This window comes from Artemia franciscana, chromosome 17 (assembly GCF_032884065.1).
Source record: "Artemia franciscana chromosome 17, ASM3288406v1, whole genome shotgun sequence".
Lineage (NCBI taxonomy): Eukaryota > Metazoa > Arthropoda > Branchiopoda > Anostraca > Artemiidae > Artemia > Artemia franciscana.
In genome coordinates, this window is record NC_088879.1 from 16,893,300 (window position 1) to 16,915,951 (window position 22,652).

Sequence of the window (22,652 nt, forward strand, 5' to 3'; positions counted from 1 at the left end):
AATTACCCAAAATAAAATATTATCTCAGCAATATATATCAACAAAGGAAAAAGCTTTTGGCTTTTTCTTAGCAACAATCTAGTAAAGAACGAACCACGTTGCCTTTTCTTTTACCCAAGCTGCTCTTTGAAGTAATTAACTAAGAAAAAAAAAACTTTTCCATAAAATAGGTTTTTCAAAGAAAAGTAATGAGCTTCATTAGACAAAGAATTAAAAAAAATAGAATCAAGTAATCAAATAATGGGGCTCAAAACCCCTATGCCTTCCACGGGCAAAAACGAAATTTACACTATACTGGAATTTTTTTTTTTAGTGTTTTTACTTTTATAACTTTAGCAAATCAAATATTATTAATATTATAAGGAATAAATATCACCATCTGTACATTAAACTAACAATGCACACTCATGTGAATTTTTTTCACATTATGATACACCCATATCATCAATCTGTATACAGATTAAATAAAAAAAAACTAATTTTTTTAGCTGAAAGTAAGGAGCGACATTAAAACTTAAAACGAACTGAAATTACTCCGTATATGAAATGGGTTGTCCCCTCCGCAATCCCTCGCTCTTTACGCTAAACCTCTTAATTGTTTTAAAAAGTAGAATTGTGGCAAAGAGTCAAACTTTAGCGTAAAGAACGAGGGATTGCGGAAAATTTTGATGCGTTGACTTTGGGAAAAAAATGAGCGTGGGAGGGGGCCTAGATGCCCTCCAATTTTTTTGGTCACTTAAAAAGGGCACTAGAACTTTTCATTTCCGTTAGAATAAGCCCTCTTGCGACGTTCTAGGACCACTTGGTCGATACGATGACCCCTGGGAAAAAAAAAACAAACAAAAAAAACAAACAAACAAATAAACACGCACCCGTGATTTGTCTTATCTTGGGGAGTAATTCATCCCCAAAGACATAGTTATTATGATTTTCGACTATGCTGAACGAAATGGCTGTCTCAAAATTTTGATCCGTTGAGGGGCCTAGATGCCCTCCAATTTTTTTGGTCACTTAAAAAGAGCACTAGAACTTTTCATTTCCGTTAGAATGAGCCCTCTTGTGACATTCTAGGACCACTTGGTCGATACGATGACCCCTGGGGGAAAAAGATAATAAAAAAAAATAAAATAAAAAAAATAAACACGCACCCGTGATTTGTCTTCTGACAAAAATTACAAAATTCCACATTTTTGTAGATAGGAGCTTGAAACTTCTACAGTAGGGTTCTCTGATACGCTGAATCTGATGGTGTCATTTTCGTTAAGATTATATGACTTTTAGGGGGTGTTTCTCCCTATTTTCCTAAATAAGGCAAATTTTCTCAGGCTCGTAACTTTTGATGGGTAAGACTAAATTTGATGAAACTTATATATTTAAAATCAGCATTAAAATGCGATTCTTTTGATGTAGCTATTGATATCAATTTTTTAGAGTTTTAGTTACTATTGAGCCGGGTCGCTCCTTACTACAGTTAGTTACCACGAACTGTTTGATAGTATGTTTTGATTTAGTTCAACTTTCCCGTCAACGTTTCCTCAAATATTTTTTCAGTATCCTCAGCCTTACTAGTACTCGCTATAGAAGTAGAAGTTTTAGTGACGTTAATGGTAGTAGTTACATTAGTTAGGTAGCTGTAGAAGCAGCAGTAGTTGTAGTGTAGTACCATGCAAATATGGCCTTTTTGGTCAATTGATCACCTGCCGTATCATTTCCTGAAAGTCCCAAATTAATATACTTAGTCATTCTTCAGTTCCATCTTTTGACATACCATATATTTAGTTCAAAACTCCCCTCAAAATTACCTGAACAACCCATCTTAGTTCCCTTCGTACCTTGGGAAAGTAGAAGTCAACCATGCATACCTTTTCATATACTATATGTGAACAATAAACAAATTGCCTTGCTTGCATCCCTAAACGCACAATTACTGAACTTTCCAACAATGCTGAAAAAATGATGTCTCAAAATTTTGTTTGGATGTTTGTTTTGGAAAATGATGTGTGTGGGGGTGGGGGAGGTTGCTCTAAAGTCACTTTGACTTTTAAAAAGGACACTATATTTTCCAATTTCAAATCAAATGAGACCCACCTAAATTTTATACAACCACCAATTCCACAAAGATCTTATATACCCCCAGGGCATAGCTTAAAGCCCTTTCCCTAGGGCTCTGGGGGGTTGTGTCAACCATGAAGGCATTGTAATATGTTCTCTGGACTATTTTAAACAAAATAGCCATCGCACAATTTCAATCAGATGCGTTTGGTAAAAAGAAGGGTAGTTAAGGGGGGGGGGGCTAGTTGACCTCCATCACTTCTGACTCTTAAAAGGGAATTATAACTTCCAATTTTAACCAAATGAGCCACCTCTAAAGTTTATAAAACCATCCCTTCCATAAGATCCTTAAATGCCCCAGGGGAAAAACTTACAGCCTTTGCTCCCAGGCTCTGGTGGTTTGTATCAAACCCAAAAGCTTTCTTATATAATCTTTGGACAATTTTGAATTTAAATACTGTCTTAAATTTCGATTGGCTTTAACTTAGGAAAAAACAACGAGTGTGTAGGGGGGGAAGGGTGTAGCTGGGGTCTGATCATTTTCTCTCTTAAAAGGACATTTGAACTTCTGATTGTCAATCCAAACGGTCCCCTCCAAAGCATATACGACCTTGAACTTCTGATTGTCAATCCAAACGGTCTCCTCCAAAGCATATACGACCACCCTTTCTATAAAACCTTATATGCCCCAGGGCATAACTTACACCCCTTGCTCCATGAGCTGGGGAGGCTGTCTTCCTCAAAGACATAAGGGGGTGGGCTGGTTGCTCTCAAATCCCTTATGAATTTTAAAAAGGGCACTATAACTTCCAATTTCAAGTCAAATGAGCCCCATCTGAAGTTTACACCACCGCTAATTCCGCGGTTTCCAAGCACTAAATATGATCTCTAGACAAATTCAATTATGAAGACTATGAAACAGCATTTATTTTATTTATTATGTTTAATATCTCTATATTATTTTATTTATGATTTTAATTGGGTAACCACTACAAAATAAAATGTCTATTAGATAAAATAATTCTGAATCAAGAAATTATTGGGAGCAACTTCTGAAAGCCTTATTAACTAATGAAACTAAAACTCCTTGATTACAGAAACTGGCTGGCACAAGTTAAAATGCAGATATATATCACTGTTTGTAGGCTTTGAGAAAAGCATATCAAAATCTCCTTTAATTAATAAATCCAGTTGCTTTGGTGTTCTCATTTAAGCAACCCTTTTAGCGTCTGTGATCTATAATCTCAATTGCGACTGTTGTAGATATTAATATTATCTTTTTTTTTATTTCTTTGTTTTGGATTTTATTAACTTTAAGTTCAGTTTAGTTTATCTTTGTTTTTATCAGTCTTGGAGACGCCTTGTTTCATACAGGCAAAATATCCATGTCATTTGAGTTATTAATTTTTTTGCTACTAGCCATAGTCTCAATTATTTGTTCATTGTTGAGATTTATTTTTTTGTTGTTCTTTGTCATGGTCTGAACTAGACAGTTCAGCTTTAGATTGCTCATTTTCTCTAAGGAGTATTCTAGGCTATCCAGAGATACCAAGATGGGCCAGAATAATATCTACACATTATAGGCAATATAATTAGAGCGACTTAGTGAATCTTGGACAGAGGATAAGAAAATGTTAAGATTGAAAGCAAATACATTGCTGCTGTAAGTTTATGACTCTTGATTTACCCCTTTCCTTAATTGGTCAAAATTATATCCCAATTCCGTAGCCAGTATAATATAGAGGGGAAAGAACTTGACTTTATGTTCTTGGACTTCCTGCTTTATAAAGATAATTATGCATTAAGGGGACCTACTCTTAATACATACTACAAAGTACACAGATTATCTCTATTGCCTAAAAGACTTCTTTATAAAACAAATCCAGGTTTCCCATCAAGTGTTAACTAGCAGTAAGATGACAGTAACATATGCAAAAAGGCAAATCACCTAAAAGCACGATTGACTAAGACAACAGCAATTACTGTTTTTCATTTTTAAAGACTTTTTTAAACAAGTAAGGGTGCTTTGGATTGCTATGTGACTGCTGAGTTGGTATTCTTGGTTTTTCCTGCTTAGTGTTCTCAGTTAGCAGACATTAAGTTGAGTCATAAACCAAAATATTCTAAAGAAACCTATTTTTCAGAAGAGAAAATAGAAGCAACAGAACTGTGATTTGAAGTTATGCTTACCTTCTCCGAAAAATGCAGTACAAATTGAGATAAAGACAATCAGCAAGGTTTCACCCCACATTCTCTTGGATATTAGTATGATTTATAATAAAGCCTTTGGGCAGCTTGGTTTGCCTCTTTTTATGATGTCTTGACTTTCTGAAAAATCACTAGATTACAAATAGTACATACATTAACTGTAAACAAGGCATTGAGAGACAAGGTGGTCATTGATTATAATTAGCTGTTGATACCTCATTACTTAGCTATTAATAATTGATAACTCTTTAGAAAATAATCTGTAATAGATTAAAACATTCACTAATAGTTGATGGTTAATAGTTACAGATGTATAAGTGCATTTAAGTAATTAGTGGCATGACACAAATAATGCTGCTGCAGTTAAGGGATAATAACATCAAATTTAAAGGTAATACTCTCCTAGACTTAGATCACATAGATGATTTGAATGAGATAAGTGAGATATTTATTTCAAAAAGAGCACTATCACAAGCCCTCAAAGGGCCGAATTCGGACTTCGGAGTCGACTAACAAAGCAAAAAAAGCAAAAAATACTAATAATAATGAATAATCAAATTATGAGTCAAAGAAAAAAAAAATCGGTCAGTCAAACTACACTTGAACAAATACAGGTCAGAAAAAAAAGAGAAGGGGACAAAATAATCAAATAATACAGAAAAGAACAAGAAAAAAACATGTATATCTACAAATTAAAAGGGACACTAAAAAAAAGTCCAAAAACTCACAAAAAAAAGAACAAAGCATAAAACACACAAAATATACACATGAATTAAAAGGGAAACTAAACCAAAAACAGCGGGGGGGCAAGCAAATTAGTGCAACCACCTAAAGCACCTCACATGAGAAAAAAAAGGGGGGAGAAACTAGTTGGCTATTTTATTTATTTTTATATCTGGAAGTAACGCAGTGGATGGGGGACAAAACTGAGAAAGGCTCAGAAACAGCTCGAGGCTGTCGTAATCTGGATGGCGAGTGACGTTTGGGGAAAATACTTGCCGTCTGAGGGTTCGTTATTGCATTTTTTGAAAAACGGAGGCACAACGACGACCTCCTTCGCTCAAGGGTTTCCAAACTAGCTTTTTTTTAGGAGCAGAGAGTAAGGCACCTTGCCTTCTTTGAAAATTATTTGCAAAGGCTCTTTTTTGGATTGACTCAATTTTGTCTGATTCTTCACGGGAGATGCCAGGGTGCCAAACTGGACAAGCATATTCAAGATGCAGGCGGACAAAAGACAAAAGAATGACCTAATTAAAGGTTTTTGCAAAATGGATGAAACTAGTTCAGGGCAGGGATACACACAATTGAATAATTCCTAATTCCTTATATTAAAAATAACCACAAGGAAATCATAATTATCTGTTTCTTGCAATTAATTTGACAATTAAATCTAACAAAAAATAATAAATTTTAGTGTGCTGTCATTGATTTTATTTCTGCTTTGACACTTTTTTCCTTGAAACTCCAATTAACCCCAGAACAGAATATGCATACTATATTATCCCAAAACATACCAAGGGCATTGCAGATTCAGGTTCAGGACTTGCTTCGAAGCTAATGTACAGACTTATGTGAAACTTTGAGTGTATATTCTAGGGAACATACTAAGTAAAGCATGCACACAATGATTCATTTTTTCCCTTTTAACTGAAATATATTCATCACTGAACTAGAAATTATTGTAACAGAATGGAACCTTACCTTTGACCTTAGATACCCCTGTGCCTTTGGAGGCGACCAGGACATTGTCAAAGAGACGCCAGTCGTCCCTCAAATAGGCTACTGCCATAACACCTACCCAATTGGGTTGTATAGATGTATTCCCATTGAGAAGGCCCCTCTGGTATGTCTTGTGTAGTGTGTTCTTTGGTTTTCCCTTTTGCTGTATTCTTGTTGGTTGCCTCTGGAGGAAAGACTTTGGTGTTTGGTCGTCTTTCATCCATACAAGATGTCTCATGTGTTTCCATCTTCAAATCCTGATCACCATTGATGAATAGAGGTTGCCCAGTAATTTGGCATATTGTCTGTTTCAAGACATGTGTCCAGTTTATGTTGAGGATTATTTTGCTGAAAATTGTTTTCAAAGGCTTGGAGTCTCTTCTCTTGCTGCCGATTTAACTTCCAGCATTTGCTTCCATACAGTATAAATGGGAGAACATTACTATTGGAAACACAAAGTTTTAGCTAGTTTGAGAACTTCTGTGAGCGCCAAATCTGTTTAAGTCTAGTAGATGAGCCACTAGCATGTCCTATACAAGAATAAATCTCTTTGCCTGTTGCTCCTCTGTGCTTCTCAAACATTTAAACTGAACAACCAGTTCTACAACTTTGTTGTAGCACTTTATGTTGAGGGCGGATCCTATGACAGCCATACTTTTACTTTTTGATGCATTTATCTTGAGGCTTCACCATAACGCATTTTTTCTCCCAGCATCCAAGAACTGTTACAGTTTCTGCTTGTCTAATTCAAGGAGACTAATATTGTCTACTAATTCTATATCCTACAATCCTCTTTTCATTTCTGATAGGGATTCCATAATTTGTACATCTGTGAAGGATATAATCTATTACCACTATGAAGAGAAAAGGGGACAGGACATATCCTTGCTTTACTCCAGAGATGATCCTGAAACATCTTCATTTGCCTTCACTTATATGTACACAAATTTCCATGCTTTTGTACAGGGCAATAATTAGCCTTACGAGTTCATCAAAGATACCATAGTACTTGAGGATTTTCCAGAGTGTATTTTGATGGACAAAATTGAATGATTTTCCAAAGTCTATGAAAATTAGATATAGCTTCTGTCTCCAGGCGTTTGTCTCTTCTAACATCACTCATAATGCAAAAATGAGATCTACAACAGAGCAGTTTGGGCAGAAATCATACTGTTTATCCCTTAAATGCTTGTCAATCAGGGACCAGATATAGTGCAGAATTATGAGAGCAAGAAGGTTTCCCAGAATAGGGAGCAAGCTGATTCCTCTCCAGTTGTTGCACAGCATAACATCACCTTTACTGAACGGTTTCACAAGGGTACTGCACATCCAGTCTTTCAGGACAACCTTGGCAACCCATATCATAATAAACAACAGAATCCAGGTTTTGACACAAGATCTAACAGATGTTTTAAGCATTTCAGTGGAAATTCTATTGTTTCCTGGAGCTCTTCCGTTCTTCAGCTTCTTTGATGCTGAGATTATCATAGTTTCTGTAGGAGCATTGGTGTTGATTTCAAGAATAAGCAAAGGAGGCTGTGGTATACTGGGGGATTTAATCAATTCTGGATGGTTTGTGACACTTTTGAAATGGTTGGCCCAGACTTCTTCTATATCTATTTTTCTGTGACTGTTCTTCCATTTTTGTCCTAGACAGGACCATCAGTTTTTCACTGCTTGCAGATCATCTCGTTAGTGATCTTAGACCATCTTGGAATCTCCTTTTTTTTTGCTGGCATCTCTGCTGCTGCCTTGCTCTCCAGGAAAGTCTTTGTCAGATCTTGAACTTTTCTTTACAACCTTGTCCTTATCTCTATATGCCTGCATCTTCATCTCTACATTGTTCTGGAACCCTGCTGAATCTAAATGTTATTTCAGAGTTTGTCTTTCATGGATCAAGTTCCAAGTTTTATCAGAGATCCACATTGGTCTTCATGTCTCTTTTTATGTCCAATTGCTTCCTTTGCAACATCAGTGAAAGTGTTTCTGATGCTACTCCATATAGTGACCATGTCTCCCTCTCTTTCACCAAGATGTCTAAGAGACTTAATTCTGTTGTGGAGACTCAAAAAAAAACTTCCTCCTGACCTCTGGTTCAGCAAGCTTATGAGAATCATATAGGGGCATCAAGGAGTCTGTCTTTTTTTTTCAGATTCTTTAGTTTGAGCACAATCTTGTGCTCACTGTAGTCTGAGCCAGCATCAACACCTCTGAGTGTCCTTATGTCTTGCAGACTTGATTGCCATTTCTTGTTTATAAGAAAGTGGTCGGTCTGAATTTCTTGCTGTAGCGTCAGGTTTGGTCCCAAGTGTACTTGTGGATGTTCTTATGATGAAACTTTGGTATGCCAATCAGGATATCATTTGCGGAAATGAGGTCTGTAAATACAGCTCCATTTTCATTACAGTCACCTAGACCATGTGGGCCAAGTACTTTTGGGCAGTAGGATCTATTGTTGCCTACTTTGACAATGAATTCTCCAGAAAATATAACCATATCATGACACAGTATATTCTTGAAGCCTGAGTGAAGAGTGTCATAGAAATGCTCTTTAACCACCTCTTCAGCATCAATCATCAGTGCGTAAGAGACAACTAATGTGACTTTAATTGCAGTCAGAACTGAACAGCAATTACTTTAAAAAAGTTGTTACCAATAATTAATAAACCCTCAAGAGTACATCCCTATTTCAGCATGTAATAAAATATTTGAAAATCAGTGTTACAAACACAATAGATTAAGAAATGTCCTGTGGTGGTGCAGTGGGTTTGACCTTAGCTTGGTAATATGGGACCCAGAGATCAAATCATGCTGCAGGAATTCACTGCAGGGCCAACGCAGGGACCTTAGTAGTCAAGAAGCGTCGTTATTCCAATACAAATAGATTAAGAACAAATGAAGAAGTGATCTTAAATGAAAAAAATATAGACATTTTCATTTATAGAAAGCTGAATACAATAAGGAAACATAAAGAACATCCCAGATGCCCAACAAGCAAATATGTATAATGCAAGCTTGTCTTAGCTTAAATCCACTTTAAATTTTAGCCCTTATTGACTGAAGTTGAATCAAGGAAAAGATATGGCTAACTTACAATCTGAAAATGATCCTTCTTATGGATGCTTGAATCAAGCCAAATTAACAAATTTGCCACAAACAAAACATATACATGCAAGAGCAGCATGCCCATTTTTTCATCTTTAGGGTTCATGTTCTTGAGAGAGAGAGAGAGAGAGAGAGAGAGAGAGAGAGAGAGAGAGAGAGAGAGAGAGAGAGAGAGAGAGAGAGAGAGAGAGAGAGAGAGAGAGAGAGAATGGTTTATTACATAACTTTCATAGCTCTAGGCTAATTTACAGTTGCAAAACATTACATGTTAAACATAAATGCAAAGAAAACAGCACAACATTACATGTAAACATAGATAAATATTAAAACATTACATGTTAAACATAGAAAAAAAGATGGCACAAATGCAGAGCTTTAATTGGATGAACATAGGCAGTAAAGTGGCCACCCTTTCCTCACAATAGTCCAAAACTTAAATTAATCATTGCACTTCTCACACATTTACTTTCTATTAATCAAATCCCCTAAAAAACAACTAGGCTACGTTGTATTCATATATAATTTATAAGTCAACAAAGGTTGACTCTAGTTTGGCATTGTAGAGTGAAGTGCATGAGAGGTGTAGCATAAGTGGGAGATGGTAACAACAGCATTGAAAGGGGTAAAATTAACCTTGACTTGAGGCCCACTTAATTGGACCATCTGTCTTGGCTTTTTCTACAATTGGCCATGACTTGACTTTTTCCACAACTATTCGATTTGAATTAAAAATTGAATAGTTGTGGGCAAGTCAAGTCATGGCTAATTGTAGAAAAAGCTCAGGCAGATAGTCCAATTAAGTGGGCATCAAGTCAAGGTTAATTTTGCCCCTTTCATTGCTGTTGTTACCATCTCCTACTTATGCTACACCTCTCATGCATGTTAATCCACATTGCCAAACTAGAGTCAACCTTGTTGAAGGGGTCTCCACAGGGAACACATGCTGGTTGACAGTAGTAGAGTTGAAAATTTTTGACTATACTTGAAAATTTTCCTCTCATGCATGTCACTCCACAAAGCCGAACTAGAGTCAAGCTGTTGTTCTAACCAGCTAACTCATGCTGGGGGAGCAAATTTGCAATTATATTGACTGGTTGCAAATATATTTGCAACTAGCCATGGCTTGAAGGCATCCATGCTTTTATATTTTATTCCTATAATTTCATTCATATTGTAAAAGCCTAACTTTTCCCTCAGCTTCAAAAATCTGCCCCCTTTATAAATTTTCAGTTTGCCCCATGGAGCAGGGGGGTCAACAATAAAAGGATATGCTTCTAAAATTAGCATTTCTAAGTGCTATAATATGGAAACTATGCTGCTTTGCAGCTTAGTTTCCAGTGTAGAGAGCTTGTGATGAAACTAAGGTTTTACCTGATTTTTAAGTAGTTGTAGTGGGTATTCCCTATACTAAGCTTAAAATTAAAGAGAAGATAATTTTGCCATCTTTGTCTACACTCTCTGCAATGAGGATGCACAAGTTCTTTTTTCTGATGAATCAAGATAGACTCTACTTAAATATAGATGAGTTCAATTTTTTAATTAATTTGCCAGCTAAAAGATAAATATATATTTTTTGTATGCCTTTTAAAACTCTTTCTAAATTTTTACATGGGAATATTTGCTAAAATAATGAATTCCATTTTGAGGGCTTAAACTTAAACCTTGTTCATAATTTCTTTGCAGGTAGAACAAAAGAAAAGAAATTTATATGGTAAAATTCTAGTTAATTGACTTCTTGCTATCTTGGAAAGGGTATAGGTTAGGAAAATGAAACTTTCAGGGATGGGTCTATAGGCTAAAGTATGTCCTTGGAAGGTATTTTAAAGTACCCACCTCCATTCCTTTTCCCTCTAGAGGGCCCTGAAATTTGTCTACATGACAGGTCTATACCTATTGAAATTTTGACAAAACAACATTTTACCTTGATTTTTAGTCACTAGTTGCTCTTTCTCTGCCTTTAGTTCTGAAAATGCAATTCCTGTTATTTGAGTAGAATTTTGGGTAAAATTGGTGCAAACAGTATTACTGGCTTTCACATAAAGTGAATATACTACTCAATACCTTTTTTAATTCTGTTTACAAATATAATAATTGCTTCTACTGCAAATTCAGATTTAAGGACTTTTTGACCTCTTAAAAATGACCTATATATGGGGTCATTACAAAACGGGGTAACAGTTTAGAAACAAATTTGGGCTATATATTTGCACATCAGGGGGGGGGGGGTAAAGCATAGCATATATTAAATACGTAAACTAACCATTACTGTTTTTTTGTTTTTGTTTTTTATGTGTTTGTGCTGTTGCACTGGTGATTTCTCTTCTCATTAAAATTCAATGTGCACAAACAAATAAAAAAAAAGAAAAAAAATACAGCAATGGTTAGTTTACATATTTAATATATGCTATGCTTTACCCCCATCCCCCTGATGTGCAAATATATAGCCCAAATTTGTTTCTAAACTATAACAGATTTGTGATGATCCCATATATAGGTTATTTAAAAGAGGTCAAGAGGTCAAAAAGTGCTTAAATCTGAATTTGCAGTAGAAGCAATTATTATATTTGTAAAGAGCATAAAAAAGGCATCAAGTGGGATATTCACTTTATATGAAAGTCAGTAATACTGTTTGCACCAATTTTTACCAAATTTTGAGCCATATCAATGTTTTTTTTTCAAAATTTAGGAATTGTATTTGTATATCTTTAAAACCTTATAAAATAGGATTGAGCAAAGTTATGAAGCTGAAAACAATTTTGTTGTACTTTAATTAAGCAGAAGATCTATTTTGCAAGATTTCACTTTTATAACACACATATTTTTAAAGGGTCATCAAAGGTCAGGGTCCTGTAGAGGGAGAAGGATTGGAGGTAGGTACTTCAAAATGCCTCCCCAGGACATACTTTAGCCTGTAGACCAATCCCTGAAAGTTTCATTTTCCTAACCTAAACCCTTTCCAAGATAGCAAGAAGTCAATTAGCTAGAATTTTATATTTATACTTTTAGTTCATTGAGTCCCCTAGTACTCAGACAGTACCTAACCTTGGACAAACATTGTGATTAGAATATAGGCCTATCTTTCATAAACATGGACAGTAGGATACAAATCTTGAATATGATGTAGATAGTTTTGAATAGGTCATATTGGACGACTAAAATCTAGGAATAGGCCTACTTCCTTTTTTAATACATATTTAAATAGCCTATAGGCTATATGAACATTTAGGCTAGACCTATTTGTTTTCTAGTTTTAATATTTAGCCTGGGCCTATGTAGGGGATGGAGATGAATTGTCGCAAATACAGTTTTATCATAAAAAAGAGCATAAAATTAGCAATCTAAAAATGATTCCTCATAGTTCTAGCACACCTCCTTCTGAAGAGTCAGAGTTTCATGGATAAAAACTCAGCAATGTCCTTGCAATTTGAATGTAGCACGGTAATTACGATGTTGCAAAATTTATAGTTATTACGAAGAAAGACTTCATGAAAAATCTTTTGGGAATGTTGAGCAGTTAATGACTTGACAAATTACCAAAACCTTTGAAAAAGGCAGATTCAATATTTGGCAATATAAGGTTAATAATTGTCACTATGTTTAAAAATATGAAGTTTTCCTGACAAGATTACACATCGAATATAAAAGTAAAACTCCAAACTCTTATTTTACAGCCTACACGACATTGAATTAAAAAAAAAACAATTTCTTTTCAGCTAAAAGTAAGGATCAACATTAAAACTCAAAATGAACAGAAGTTGTTCCATATATGAAGCAGTTTCCCTGACAGTTTATTCCTGAGCATAAGGCCTTCTATAAAACAATAACCAACTAATATAAGTTTTAGGCTTCAAAGAAAAATAAGCGGTAATTTTTCGACGGACAAATAAGATACAAAATGTTTTTAACGCTTACACCTTTCCCTAAACATCATATTTTTCTCTCCTTCCCATAATACTTTGGGAGGGTGAGACCCTTTGTTCTCCCAAAGATCTCTCTGAAAGTTTTATTTCCATCCCCTAGTTGTACCTGATATTCAAAAGACAAGTCACTTTGATAGCCTAGGTGAATCTACTTTATTTTGAATCGCATCACTACTTAACCCAAATAGATTTTGAATTATATTGGGTAAATTGCCGAGTTTCAAGGAATGAATATTGTTTTTCATTAATTTTTTTATTTATTTTCATTAGTTTTTTCCAGTCACCTTGATTATTATGGAAGTTTTCTGTTTAATTGTCATCGAGGGTTTGAAAAAAAACAACAACACTGTTTAAAATACGTACAGTTTTCATTGTTTACTGCTACTTCAATAGTTAAATCACGGCCTCTAGACAAATAAAAACCAACACCCGTCCTAAATGGGCCTCTGCGTCAAACTTCAAAGGCATGTTTTAAGTCCACGTGAACTTTTGGTTTTTAGATTGATTCAGTTAGTGAAAGTATGTTTGTGGTTTCGTCCTTCTTTCGTTCGCTTCTGTTGAAAGTAAACAAAACACTTTCATTCAGTTTAACAATATCGCATGCAATACCGATGTATTCTAACCTATCGATAGGCTCCACCCTCCAGCAGATCTATTTCATCAAGTTTCAACAAAATAATCTCTTTTTCTTCAGTTTCCAGAAAATATAATGACATTATGCTTATGGAGCAATTACCAGTTTTGACGTACTACCTAAAGGTGCAGCTTTTCAACTGGGTCCTTTTTAGTTTAGAATCGGCATGTCGTTACCTTCCTATTGGCTTATGAAACAAAAACGAGTTTTGTGACGTCAGGTCTTAAAAGTACCAGTATTCGACGAATTTTTCTTTTTGTTTAAAATTGGAATGACCGCAAGAAACCTCTGACTCAATTCACGAGATATTATCACGCAAAGATCCAATGCTAATCACAGTAAACTAACTTTATCTCTATTTCATACAAGAGTAAATACAGTGCTATATTATCGGCTGAAATCAGCTGCCCTACTTTTAAATAGCTTGTTATTTAATTGGAAGCTACATCACTCCCCTTTATGCCGAGTCTGCTTTTCAGCAGATGAAACAATCCAGCATATATTATTTGATTACCAGGCTCAGAGTGAGGAGACTATTGCTCTTAAGCGTTTCTGCTCCTTGACTAAGATTCCAAATACTTTTACAGCTATCCTGGATTCTAACCTGCCATGGGAAATTGATCTTAAGATATTTAAGGCAGCAACTGATATCTTAAAGAAAAGAAATATTGTTTAATAATGATTAAAGCTTGAAGAGGTCAATTTTTAGAATTATGTGATTTATCTATAGTTTTTGATTGTGCAGAAGAGAGCAGGAATGAGTAGGAAGAGCCGTAATAGTACAGGCCGGCCTAGTGGCCTAAACTGCTGGGAACAGGTAGCTCAGGTACTCGCACTTACCATAATCAATAACAGTGTATTATTGTTCATAATTTCATATATTCATTGTTTGGAGACTGGAGGAGAATAGCGCTTCCAGTGGCTAGTTTTTCTGAAGAAGAAGTCAAAGAGGTGAAAGGACTTGTTGTTAGTCCATATACCTCCCTGCAATTTTTGGAACTGGAGCCTGTTTCTAACATGCTATAAGGTGGATGTGCTCGTTTTTATCCGACCCACACTGATTATTAAAATTATTAAGTTGATTGTTAGATTATTAAATTGGAACTATCTGGGCACGAAAAAGGGATGTTGAACTAGACCAAAAAAGAACAATGTGAATATTATTAGTTTTACTACGACTAATTCTACTACCAAATGGTATCCTTTACACTTGTTAATCAATTTAAGGTTTCTGCTGCAATGATACAAAAAATTGTTGAGGTTTTCTGGATATTCTTTTTATTATCAAACCCAATGGATATTCAACAATTCTAATTTTATTTTTCAAATGCTTTCGAATTTAAAACACAGTCACTGTTTAAATTTGGCCAATGTTTCACAATATAATGTTTCACAATGTGGGTAAAACTTTGACTTAAACTGTATCTTTACTTAGACAGCTCTATTGCGCTGCCTATGATTTTTGTGTTGGCTTTGGTACGCTGATACCAATGCTATTTATTAATATAAATCGGCGGACATACACACAAATCAATTTACAAAAAGATCGTAAAAAATATTTTGTTCGATAAATCATTAATATTGTAAGTTTAATACAACAAATTAAATTGTACTGCGTCAAAATCCATTCAAAATTACGAGCAAATGAATACACGATATCCAGGGCTGTTAAAGTAGACCTGGTTCAATTACAATATTTAGTATCCCGTGTTGGGCGTGAAGAGGTGGGAGAAGTGAAGGGGAAATATGTACTGCAACATCGGTAGTGAATCTGGTTGAAAAAAGCTGAGTGTAACTAAATTCATCTTCCCCCACCAGAAGCTAGTTTACGCTGTACTACTTTTGCCTGCAGCAGCTCATTGCTGACAATTTTAGTAAAAACTGAGAACCAATACTTATATTTATGATTTTTTTATGCGTGTTTAATGTTTAAAACGTACTGCATAATGTTTTTAAATTCACCATGTAGTGTATTTGTTAAATATTTTCTTTTATTTATTACCATTTGAATAGCACCCGCGTCAATAGAACTTTTTCGTACCCCCTCCCCCAATAAAATATTGTAGCTACGCTCCTGCCCGGGTGCCGTTGATGTATTAAATAAGTAACTGTTTTCTCCCTCCCCTTTTTCAAAAATATGCGGATTTTATTTAGAATCTTTTTATTACGTTTCTTATATTCGTTTTTTTATATTAAGTTTTATATTAATTTTAGATACATGACTAAATTGGGTTTGTAGTTTTACTTGGTTTAGTTCATTTTGAAATCTGTAACAATGTTTGTTTTTTAATAATATGTAACCTGTTTGACATATTGGTATTTATTTCATTTTTTTTCATTTATTGGCTCTAAAATGTGAATTCAGCCGATATGTGCATGTAAACGACATTTTGTGGAGATAAATCCCATAATATTAATTTGGTACTTCAGTGGGCTTCGGACTTCACAAGCCCATAATGAGCGTAGAAGATATTGCGGTTGCAGGAAATATATCATAATGACAGAAATGTAAACTATTTAACTTTTAAATTCTATTTTAATATCCAACATTGGACATTATTTCACCCCAGAGTGCAGACTATTTATATGTAGCAGATTTGTGTCAAATCCGGGTCTGAAAACATGCAGCGCAGATTCAACACATGTTGGAGTCCGCTAATTGAAAATGAGGGATTTGATTTTTTGACGTGTCAAAGCTTCCAACTTCAACCGCTCATATTTAGGAAGAAAACATTAAAAATTGTTCGAATTTGACAGTAGCCTAGGTTCAATTTGAAAGTGACAGGCTTTAACTCATTTTAGTGTAGTTGTTGTGAATTTGACTTCTTTGCTGGACGGTATTGATTTTCCTAAAGATTGATCAAAGACAATTGAAAAATATATTTACTGATGAATCAGTTTCTAAATATATGCTTTGAATAGAATAATACATCAGTGGGAGTTAGAGGGTCTCCAAATTTTCCATTCAGAATAGGCCTACTTTGTTCTCTAAAAAGTGTTGGACACTATTCTGGAAGCTAGCTCATTTGCATTTGTTAATCTCTCTGGCTCTGAAAGTGTTCTTTCTGATCTAAAAAAATAGGCAAGGAAGAATAGCCTAATTCCAACCAGAACTCAATTCAATTTTTTTTTTTGGGGGGGGGAGACAGCTTACTGGCCTGACTCCAACCATTTACTTTAACATCAAAAGACTCAATCAATAGACTAATATCTTCCCAGACTTTATGGGTTAAAATAATTTGGGCTTCTTCTCATCAAGCCTAATGATTAAGGGTAATGAAACTTATGACAATATTGCAAAACAGGCTATTCACCACCCAATTTCTTGGAAGAAAGATCTCTCAGTAAATAAAATCTTAAAGCTGGCTAGGCTAATAACTTCTGTTTTAAATAACCAGAATTAAAAAAACTCATACTGCTGCTAGAATGACATACCTTTTGTCTTTTGCTCAGCATTTTATTCCCCACCACCTAATCCATCCAATAGGAACATTACCAAAACTGTTTTGTTTCAAAATTAAGAATGCAATTACCTTAAATTGAAGCTTGGAGCAATCTAAGGATTTCTACTTGTAAGCTTCAGAGTTGATGGTTTTATTTGTATTCAGTAATCTTTTGTGACCAGGTACACTGTTTTGATACATAACTTCTCAGTTGAGTTTACACTCCCTCAGCACCTGGTCTTTGTTTAGAGATTTCCACAGATTTGGCAGTAATAGTTTCTTCAGAGAGGTTATTCCAACTATTCATGATTCTTGAGGAAAATGATTGAGCATGTACTCTAAGATAGGGTAGTTAGTCTGGCTAACAAGTTTCAACTGATAACCTATAGGCCTAGTTTTTTAGTTAGAATCAACATTGGGAAATAATGCTGGAAGTATGTTAGCCCTCATTAATTATAGGTTAAGATGACATCACCTCTATTTCTTCCATATACAAAAGTTAAGAGTTTCAGTTTTGCTAGTCTTGCAGGATAGGAAAGTTCCCTCAGGTTGTATATCACTGGTGGCACATATTCCAACATCTTTATGTTGTTATTTTTTTTTTAAATAAGGACAAGCTAGAGACATCCTTAGGATGCAGAAGTCTCTTATACAGAAGACTGATGACTTGAGGGAATGGGTAGAAAGAGTATGCTTAATCACCCCCATGGTTGAACTAGCACCAGCAGCAGACTTCTTAGCATGAATACTGAATTTCAATTCATTATTTATAGTGATTCTGAGATCTTGCTCAATATTTACAGAGGAAAGTAGGTGACCTGAGAGAAAATAAGAGCAACAAGGGTTCATTTTGCTAAAGTGAATGACAATGCACTTCAGAACATAAAATTTAAGAAGCCTCAGTCTATTGATCAAGCAGTCTAAGGATTATTCTGTAGAAGGACATGACCTTCACAGGGCAAGGCTGGTTCAATATGCTTCAGGTTGTCAGCATAGAGCATTAGTTTACTGCTTATACTAGAATGAACATTGTTGATAGAGAAATTAAAAAATATAGGACCCAAAACACTTTGTTGAGGAACTATATTCAAGACATTTTTAGACTAAGAAAGAATATGGCTACCAGAGTCTTCAAATAACCAAACACATTGAAGTTGCATATAAAGAAAATCAAGGACCCAAAGTAAGGACTTCTCTTCAAGCTTGACAGCATGTATTTTGATTGTAAGTCACTTATGACAGACTCTGTCAAAAGATTTAGGAAAGTCAAGCAGAATCATGTCAGCAGGCACCCCTGTATCAAGCCACATAGTTGTATGGTCATATAATTCAAGGAGGCTGGTATCTACATATCTTGGAGTACACAACCATGCTATGAGCTGTGCAAGAGATTATTTGCTTCAAAATATCTAATAACTGCAGAATTGATTATTCTTTTAACAGCCATAATAACTGCTGATGTCATGCTAATAGGTCAGTACTTTTCAACAAGGTTCTTTCTATTTTTCTGAAATATTTGAACAGTATAGGCTGTTTTCCAATCCAGCAGTAGTCTGAAAAGACTTGATAACTGAAAATGATAACTTGAACTGCAAGGAAAGAGGTTGGGACAAGACTGTCCAACATTCATGGAGGATAAAAGGATGAATGCAGTCTGGACCAGCAGATATTAAGCAATGACTGAACCATTTCAAAGATGTGCAAATACAGATGAGACAATTGATTTTATCCTTTCAGAATTTCCTTATTTCATAACTGAGAGAAATATCCATAAAAGAAATATAGAATTATTAGGTCTGGAGATTTCCACTCTGCTAGTTTTGGGTTTTAGTTGTTTCAGAAAAAAACAAAGGAAATAGGTGTATTTGTAGTTCTCTTTTCTTTGATAAATATCTACAATTGGTTGTAGTTTAGATATTGTTTAAGGAGGATATTTTATCAATAAAAAGCCTGAATTTTTCCAAATTATAATTACAAATTGATAGAGAACTGATATTTAATAAAAACAAATTTGGGGCAGTTTGTATCACTGACCTACAAATAAAGTGAACATACCACTTGAAGCCTTTTTTATGCTCATCCCAAAATAAATATTGCTTTACTCAATAATTTAATCTTAAGCCCTTTATGGACTCTCAAAGATGATACCTTTTTTCTCCCATTTTAGATACTGCTGTTTGCATCATTTTGTATAAACCAGTGTACCTGTAAGTTGAATCAACAGTGACAAAATTGAGAGCAAGAAAACAAATAGAAAATGTATAATTTTGGCTATATATTTACACACAAGAAAGAGTGGGGTAAAGTATAATGAAGCTACTGTTAAAATTTGTTAAACAAAATTAATCTCCATATAAACAAGTAAGAATTGTTGTTTTTAGTCCTTTTATATAGCCAGAAATAGAGAAAAAGGCATCATCTTTGAGGGTCTATAATGGCCTTAGAATTGGATTTCCCAGTAAGGCAATTATTATATTTAGAAAAAGCATGTAATGATGCTCTTTCAATATAATACAAGATTCCATAACTGACACAAGGGGAAGGTGAATATACTATCAGTTTGGCTTTACATGCTCTTTCCAAAGATACTAATTAATTCAATTGAAAATGCACTCCTTTTCCTAACCAATGGTCCTATATATGAAATAATAATGGGTTTATTTGTTACATCAATGCAGTCATTCCATTTAGCTCCTATATTAAATTAATTGTCTTCTCAGTTTGCAATTTATCTCAGTGTAGGATTGACTGCATAATTTACCAAAATGTTATTTGAAATGATTGTTAAAAGTGTATCCTTCCCAGCTAACAAAAATTAACAAAGAAGGTTCCAGAATACTACTGACTCTTGTTGAATCTGAAAGAAATATCAGCATTGTTGTGGACTTGAAGCTAAAATTTCACTGGCACATTTAAAACATGATTTCTGAGGCATCAGACAAAGTTTCAAGCACTTAGGGAATCAGATTCTTGTACAAATCTATCAGGGGATTGTTGGACCTACAGTTGAGTATAGGAATGTGATTTGGGAATCCCACTATAGAACCAATTCATCTGTAGTACAAAAGTTTCAAAGAGACATCATCAAACTTATCTCTGGTCTTAAAGACTTAAGCTTGGAAAAACAATGATTTAAGTCACTGAAAGGAAATGAAGTGCTTCTACCTCAAATGTAATTTCATTACAAATACAAAATTACTTATTATTTATTGATTGCCCACTTGCCATAAGTATACACTGGAAAAGGTATCCCAAGGATTGGCCTAAAAGAATTACTTTTTTTTAAATATATTTTTGAACATCCTCCCACCTTAGGCTTGAACCTTCATGCAAACATTAACTTTATTCAATATAAAAGCCAAAAGTCCTTAAACAACCAGTGTGTATCCTGTCATACTTTTAGTATTGTCATTTCTAATGCATTCATAATGCCACTCTTATACAATTTTGTCTAATATTTACTGTTTTAGGTATACTTGAAGAATATGTCTGACCTTGTTGAAAAAGTCTTAAAAGAAATTGATAAAAATGAGAAAACCAGCTCCTTAGTGCTTGCTAAACAACTAAATGTTGACCATCAGAAAGTGGTTGGTGCCATTAAAAGTATTCTTTCAGCAGGAGAGGTAAGTAGTGTTGAAATAAAATTTGCTACTTTTTCAGTAACAACTTTTTAGTCAGTAAATCAACCTATCAATTCTTCTGTCAATGCTTAAAAAAAACAACTCAAGAATCTAGATAGGCTGACAAAAATACTATTTTTTTTCAAAATCATGGTGAACTCCACATAAAACTTTATCACATTATTTTCATCTCCTATCAAGCAATGTAATTGTGAGATTTTTTCATGATTTTTGTGAATTACTATAGGTAATTACCTCCTTTATCTACTTTGTGTGTCATTATTTTTGAATTATTTCTTCATTGCAGCATTTGAGCAAAGCGAGATCATGTTGCTCTTGAAAGTTGGGATTTACCATGCTTAGCAAAAACTCCTTAGAAAACCCTTCTAGCTTTCTACATTCCCTGCATCAGCCCTATGATTTAGTGTTCTTGTTTTGAGCATCCAACCCAACCTTTTATTTTGTGTATCCAACCCAAGTATGTGCAAAATAGAACATTGAATGCATCAGTTTATGAAAATATATACCCAATTCTGGTATTTGATGAGTGTAGTCTATGCCTGTTAGAGTTTAACCAACAATAGCAACTTTGACATAGCCTTGCTTTTACTAATTACCATCAGGAACAAACTTGTAGGGTGGATTATTTATTGAAAGGCCACTTTCACTAGCTAGATACCATGTGTAACAGCATCTCAACCAAAATTAAGCCCACATCTTTCTTCTTTCAAATGTAAGATAACTGATTAGATTAATAACAGTAGTATCATTTTTGCTATTATTTCTAATTTTGCTTAAAAACGAGTTCTAGATGCTTTTTAGCTCCTTATTAAGTACTGCTTTTATATAAAACAGAAAATAAAAGGGCTGATATATATAACACAAAAGACAGTCTTGTTGATTGTGTTTGAGCTTTCTGGGACTATTATGGATAAAATAAGGGATAGTAATTAAAATAGGACTTGGATGTAAAAGAATAATCAGCAAATTTGAATGGACAAATTGCAATGACTGATATGACATTTTCTTGTAAGTTGAATACTTTTTTGGATAGGTTATCAAGGCAGAACAGAAAAGTGACAAAAACTGGGAGCTAACCTCTGAGGGTTTGGAAGTTGCCTCACAAGGTAGTCATGAAGGACTGGTCTTCAGAGCAATACCTCCAGAAGGAGTTACTAAAGATGAGCTTCTGGTGAGTTTTTTTTTTTTCATAGTAATTATCTTTAATGATTCAGGTCCTTAAAAATGTACATTATTGACAATGAGAATATTATTGTTGAAGCCTTTGTGATACAGTAGAACCATTCAATTAATTAAATCTTAGAATAAGTGTATATTGCAGAAAGTGAAACATTCAACCTTGTAGTGAATTATGCTGTTCGTAACTGCCAACCAGTTAATTATTGCAGCTGATAGTTCAAGAAAATCGTTTCTTACATCAATTGAGTTTGATTCAGATTTTTGTTAAAAAAAAAAAAAATGGCCCCCAGTTTGTTCTTTTATTTTCTTAGGTTCTAAATAAAAGAAAAACACTCTGTTTCCAGCTTTCCTCTTTTTTTTTTCAGCTGAAATGATTTGAATTTTCTGCTTATTCATCATATAAATACTTGATGAGCTCTTTGGTTACCATTTACAAGCAATTTGTATTAGAAATTATGTCTAAAAAAAATGAATATTCTCCTACAAATATTACTCCCTTGATTTCATATTGAGGAGCGAACCCATGTGAATTTTTAATCAGTGCCAAAAGATAAATTGTTTTTTCTATTTAGAAAAAGCCAACACGACAGAAAAAACAACATGTATATTGTAGTAAAATTTTGACATATTCTAATCTCTACAAAAGATAAATATCCTTCTCCTAAACAGCCAGAACTAGACCATTCTAAGCTCATTTTACTTTCATTTTTGAGCAAAAGAAACCGATGAATATACTTTTGGGCTCGGCAGG

At 34.4% G+C, this 22,652-nt stretch overlaps 2 protein-coding genes across 6 annotated transcripts in view; one reads left to right on the forward strand and one right to left on the reverse strand.

Moving 5' to 3' along the window:
• The window catches only part of LOC136037929 (calcium load-activated calcium channel-like), a 29,503-nt gene extending 16,920 nt beyond the window's left edge, over positions 1 to 12,583 (reverse strand). The window contains exons 1-2 of the mRNA XM_065720793.1: positions 12,454 to 12,583; positions 4,243 to 4,380 (exon numbers count right to left, since the gene is read on the reverse strand). Of these exons, the coding sequence (XP_065576865.1) occupies positions 4,243 to 4,303 (61 nt within the window). The 5' untranslated portion in view covers positions 4,304 to 4,380; positions 12,454 to 12,583. The remainder of the gene's footprint in view (positions 1 to 4,242; positions 4,381 to 12,453) is intronic.
• Positions 12,584 to 16,344: 3,761 nt separating this feature from the next.
• LOC136037930 (phenylalanine--tRNA ligase alpha subunit-like) overlaps positions 16,345 to 22,652 on the forward strand; it is a 28,481-nt gene continuing 22,173 nt past the window's right edge. For all 5 annotated transcript variants that reach the window (XM_065720796.1, XM_065720794.1, XM_065720795.1 and 2 more), the window contains exons 1-3: positions 16,345 to 16,475; positions 20,552 to 20,704; positions 21,756 to 21,893. In XM_065720796.1, coding sequence (XP_065576868.1) covers positions 20,567 to 20,704; positions 21,756 to 21,893 — 276 coding nt within the window. In that variant the 5' untranslated portion in view covers positions 16,345 to 16,475; positions 20,552 to 20,566. The remainder of the gene's footprint in view (positions 16,476 to 20,551; positions 20,705 to 21,755; positions 21,894 to 22,652) is intronic.